Genomic DNA, 5,455 nt, shown 5'->3' with positions numbered 1-5,455 from the left:
GGACCCAAAGGGGCTCAGCGCAGGGGTGTAAATCCCAGTGCGCAGGGCTGGAGGAATGTCCACGTACCTTACGCTGCCAGCTCCACCGCTAGTTGGTGCCCTCGGCAGCCATGTCCCGGCACGTTTTGTGCATTACACGAAGTAAAACAGCTCTGCCGCCAAAGTGATGGAGAACCCACATCCCCCACTCGCCCTTCCCACGCCCCCAGCCCCAGGGAAGCTGCCTCCTTGGGCCAAGCATCGGACTCCACATGAGTTCAAGTCTTTGGCCTTTCTCCACCCACGTTTTGTCGCTCCCAGTGATTTCCGGCTCTGGGGCAGCGGGAGCGTCACGTGGGAGCCAGAGCAGCTGTTCCTGCAGCACAGCGAGTGGTGACTACAGTCCGGGAAGGTCACAAAATCAAGTGCAAGTTCTGGGCATCAGCCCTAGGTACTGGGTGGAAGTAACAGAGAATGGGGGCCCTGGGAAGGGCCCCAGGGGGTTCTGGGTAACAGACTGGGGCACTGGGGCGGGGCAGGGCAGGGTCCCGGGGCGGGGGGGTGTGTATACAGACTGGGGCACTGGGGCAGGGCAGGGCCTCAGAGGGTTCTGGGTAACAGAGTGAGGCTGGGCAGGGCCCTGCGGGGCACTGGGGCTGGGGGTCTCGGCTGGGTTTAGCTGTCGTTCACACGCAGTCTGAAGCTCCCTATGTTTCATTCTCACTGCTGAGCCCACCGGCCGTTCTCTGATCTGCCCCTTGGTGAAATGCCCTTTCAGAGGAGGGCAGCCCTACAAACAGCAGACAGGGCGAGTGTATCCTTGAGGCGGCCCTGGGGCCTGACCCCAAAGCCCCCGGGCATGGCCAGCTGCCATGCTAGGAGCACCCCCCTCCCCTATGACTTCTTCCCTTTGCTTGTCTTAGTTTTTGTCGTCGTCTCCTTCTGCTTCTCTGCTGCCTCGGCCGCTTTCTTCTTCTCCTCCTTCAGCTCCTTGAACTTCCACTTGGGCAGCTCCAGCATGTTCTTGTTCTTCCGCGACCGTGGCAGCTTCTCCTTGCGGGCCGGGGGGAAGGTGGCCTTGACCAGTTTGATTTTGGGGATGTGGCCCCCAGGGAAGACGCTGTTCCTGCGCAGTAGCCACAGGGGGAGGAAGCTCAGCATGCCGGAGGCCCTCCGGTACGGGACCAGGATGCGGGTCTTTGACACAGCCTGGCCGTTGCAGGAGGATGAGCCAGGCTCGGACTTGGCATCGGGATCTGGCGTGTACTCCTTGAGGATCTCCGGCACTGACAGCCTCTGCTTGCCCACCTCGGGGGGGCTCCCGGGGCAGATGGTTTGGCAGGCCGTAGCCACAAAGGGGCTGGCCAGGCATGTGGTCATCCGGACCATGTGGTCCATCACCCCGTCCACCTCGGGGTCATGGGGGAAGTTGATGCTGAAGGTAGAGCAGATCTTCTCCAACAGCCTCTCGCACCTGGATTTAGTGGCCAGTGCCTTGGCCACCAACTCGGGCAGCACCGGCCACTCAGGCCGGTACTGGTCACTGAACTGCTCAGCTCGGGGCCGCTGCAGGATGTTCCGTATCTGTACCATGGTCTCGAAGCGCCCAGTCAGACCTGCCCACTCCTGAGCTGTCTTCCTCCGGACAGGATCCACCGCTGTCAGGTCAGCTCCTGAGACCACAGGGGGTAAAGAAAGGGCCCGTTATAAAAACAAACCCCTTGGCTGCATAATGGCAAGTGGCATGGGTCAGAGCCCGAGAGCAGGCCTGTTCCAAACGGCTTCATCACAGGCTTCGTGGATGGAAAAAGGCTTTTAGAACAAAACGAAGGAGGTAGGGTGACCTAGTGGATAGTGCCCTGAACAGGCCTGGGCTCCGCTCCCAGCTTGGCCACTGGCCTGCTGAGCGACCATGGGCAAGTCGTGGCACCACTCTGCCTCAGTTTCCCCATCTGTAAAATGAGGGTGAATGAGACTGGCCAGCTTTGTAAAGTGCTTTGAGACCTGCTGATGGAACATTGAATGAGCGCTAGATGGCAGCCGAAAACAAGGAGCAAGGCCCAGCAGGGGACGAGGGCTGGGATTCTAACCCCCGTCACTTGCGTTCCCTGTGTCAAAAGAGCACCCGGGAAGAGGTCATGGGCCCATCTATGCTGCAGTGGAAGGTGTGATTGCAGCAAGTGTGGACGCACCCACGTTAGCTGTAAGCTAGCTAGCGCAGGTCCCAATAGTCCTGGAGCTGGGGCAGCACAGCCTGAGAGCAGAATCAAGGTCCAAGCTTCCCTGCGACAGGTACCAAGCTACCTATGTTAAAGCTTGCTCACTCGGGTACCTCTCCAAAAGCAGCATAGACGTCCTTGCTCGGGCTCTGCAGCAGGTTTCAGAGCCCAGGCTCCAGCCTGAGCCCGAGCATCTAGACTGTTGATTTAGCCCTGTAGCTTGAGCCTGAGTCAGTTGGGGATTGGTCCTGCTTCGAGCAGGGGGTTGGACTAGATGACCTCCTGAGGTCGCTTCCAACCCTGATATTCTATGATTCTATGATCCAGGCTCTGACACTCACGGCCGCAGGGTTTTTTTTGCAGGGTATACATAACCTGAATAGCTAGCTGAGGTCAACCCTATGTACCTCCCCTGGGAATAACCTTGACTGGCTATGCTGAGGTAAAAATCAGCATCTTGTCTCACTCAGATTTTACATGGCGAGAGTGATCCATGTGAACACACCTTCTGGCTGCGAAGATGTAGCCTAGGAAACAAGTGTATTTGACTCAGGTGAAAATCCTAGGGCAGACGAGGCAGTTATCAGTTTTAACGTGAGTTAGCTGGCCAAGGTAACCCCTACGCAGAGGGCTGAGCTAACACAAGTTAAAGTTACAATGGCCTCATCTTTACTGGGATTTTCAAATGAGTCAAAAAACTTTTCCCCTAAGCTCGGCCCTTGCCCAGCAATTCCCTGAGACACCCGAGCAATGCACCTGCCAGGAGCAGTGCAGTGACACACTCCTTCTGCCCCTGCACTGCCGCCTTCATCAGCGCCGTCAGGCCCCGCATGTCCCTCCTCTCGATCTCCAGCATGGGGTAGTAGTTCAGGAGATAGTTAACTATTGTGATGTGTCCTTGACAGGCAGAGAGAGAGAAGCTGCATTAGAATTTCAAAACATAACAAGAAATGAGTATTTAGCACCCACTCACTGAAGGCTGCATGCATTAGATGTGTGACTGGGGCATGTGTTCATGAAGGCCCCAGTGTGGTGCTTACAGGGGAGTGAACCAGAGTGATCATGCATGGGTTTGACTTTTTAAAATCCTAGGAAATTAAATGCAAAGAAACTTAGTTAATGCATCAGCCCCTCTGCAGGTAAACCAGGAAAGAATCCAAGAGTGCAGCTTCCTACACTGCAGGGAACACAGATGGGTGACAGCTGGGTCATGTTTTCCTCCCATTTACCTTAGTAAGATCCTGCTTCTCTTCCCCCCATGCTGGGGTGTAGATTGGGGGTAGCCATGCTGAAGTTAGTAGAATTATTCTGGCTTAGGGAGAGGCGAATCAGGCCCCAAATGTGCTATGTAATGGGCCAGATCCTCAGTTGGTGTCAATCACTGTAGCTTCACTAACTTCAGTGGAGCTCTGGTGGTTGACACCAGCTTAGGATCTGATCCAATACACAGCAGTGCTCAGGCAGGGACTGCTCTGAGCCCAAGGGGACATTGTTGTAGGAACCTTAACATTGGAATTAAATGACTTAATGGTTTACAAACTGCTACTGTAATGAGGCCTGATCTCAGGGTCAGATGTTCTGACTTCTTTAGGCCCCTTGGAACATGTCAGCCGTGGTTTCTGTAGGATTTTTGTTCCTCTGCTGGGGGTGGGGTGGGGGGGTGGATGCGAAGGGGGTGTTGCATTTTTGTGTCCAGGCAAAATACAATGACCTGCCTGCTATGTGAGGCTGAACTGCTTAGAAAGGAGGCTGTTTTCTAGTCACTACCATTGAGTTATTTCTGGTTATTTGTCATGGGTGACTAGTCTGGGAACCAGGTCTGTCTCTTAGAGAAGAACGTGAGGGTGGGAGTGGGCAGCAAGTTTGAAACGAGACATTATTGTTAAGACTCCCATCACTGGGGTAACTGAGAACATGCCTCTGTAATAATCTGTGGAACTTGCTGCTGCAGGATAACTGGACATTGCCTGTTTAGCTGCCCTCTAATTTCAGTGAGCGCTCCATGCCCCTGTACACTGGGGAGCTCCTGGGTGCAGCTGCAGCACCAGCACACTGCAGCTCCTACCTGCTTGGGCGGCGATCATGAGTGCCGTGTTCCCGTCATTATCCTGGTGATTGATGTCTACATAGGGGCATTTGCTCAGCAGGGTCACAATGTCCACGAAGCCCTTGAAGCAGGCCACCATGAGCCCATTCTGGGGAGGAGCATTCAGAACCAGTGTGTCAGTGAACGCCAGCTTCTTCCCCACTGTGCCCCCCCCATGGCACTTGCCCCTCTTGGAGGGCCTCACGTACCCTCTCTCGTGCTGCCAAAGTGCATGATGGGAAAATGGTTTGTAGCACGAGAGTAGTTACACGGCTAGGAACCAGTAGGATTCCAAGTAAAGGGCAGACCAAGGGTCCATCCAGTCTGCTATTCCTGCCTCTGGGCTGTGCCGGACTGGTGTGTCTAGTCCCGTATCCCATTTCCAGCAGTGGGAGCCCTTTCTGCCCCTTGATGCACCTGGCCAGCCATGGGGTTGGCTCCAGCCTTAGCAAGGAGACAGGTGTGGAGTGTGGGCTGGGAGCCAGGGGGAGCCGCAGGGTCTGTCTGTGTCCAGCTGCCTCACTAGGAATCCTCTTGCTAGTCATCCCGGTCTCCCCCAAGGGGCTCCGTGCCCACAGCGTGGGAATGCTTACCCTCCCATTGATATCCAGCTCTGTGACCTCCTCCCGGCTCACCCCAAGTGCCAGCGTCTCCTGCAGCAGCTTGGCGTTGTTCCTGGCACAGCACTGGTAGAAGGTGAGCAATTGCCCACAATCTGCGGCCGGCGCGAGCTCGTAGTAGGGGTAGACGGAGTCGTCGGAGAGGATGCTGCTGGTGTCAGAGAGCTCGGCCTCTTCCGTCTCCTCCTCCTCCTCGTAGTGCAGCTCTGGGTCCGAGGCATCCAGGCTGGTCTTCCAGGTCTGCAGCACGCTCTCCTCCACTGGTGTCATCTGTCATGCAGCCCATTCAGAGGCAGCAGGGCCTGGCACAATACCACCTGCCCACCCTGCTCCAGGAGCCCCCGGGTGCCCTTCTCCCCTGGGCGATGACTCTGCAATGCAAGCCCAGGTCAGTGAGGCTGGGCCAGGCCCAGACCCCCTTCCCCTGCCCAGGGACCGGTCGCTCTGTGGTGAGGCTGGGGGGAGCCCTGGCTTCTCTGGGCCGCTCGCAGGGGCAGCTGGGACTGATGGGCACTAGAGGCTGATCTTGGCACATGGCCTCCATTCACCCT

At 56.4% G+C, this 5,455-nt stretch overlaps 1 protein-coding gene across 1 annotated transcript; it reads right to left on the bottom strand.

The window, feature by feature from the left end:
* Window positions 1–350: 350 nt before the first annotated feature.
* On the bottom strand, window positions 351–5,174 carry ANKRD33 (ankyrin repeat domain 33). The gene is made up of 4 exons (XM_043506425.1): window positions 4,878–5,174; window positions 4,264–4,393; window positions 2,955–3,095; window positions 351–1,652 (listed from the first exon to the last, which is right to left on the bottom strand). The coding sequence occupies exons 1-4, from the start codon at window positions 5,172–5,174 to the stop codon at window positions 874–876; spliced, it is 1,347 nt and encodes a 448-aa protein (XP_043362360.1). The 3' UTR covers window positions 351–873.
* Between the last annotated feature and the right edge of the window lie 281 nt (window positions 5,175–5,455).

The sequence above is a fragment of the Dermochelys coriacea genome, chromosome 20 (genome assembly GCF_009764565.3).
Source record: "Dermochelys coriacea isolate rDerCor1 chromosome 20, rDerCor1.pri.v4, whole genome shotgun sequence".
Classification (NCBI taxonomy): Eukaryota; Metazoa; Chordata; order Testudines; family Dermochelyidae; genus Dermochelys; species Dermochelys coriacea.
This window is presented reverse-complemented; position numbering and strand designations above follow the sequence as displayed.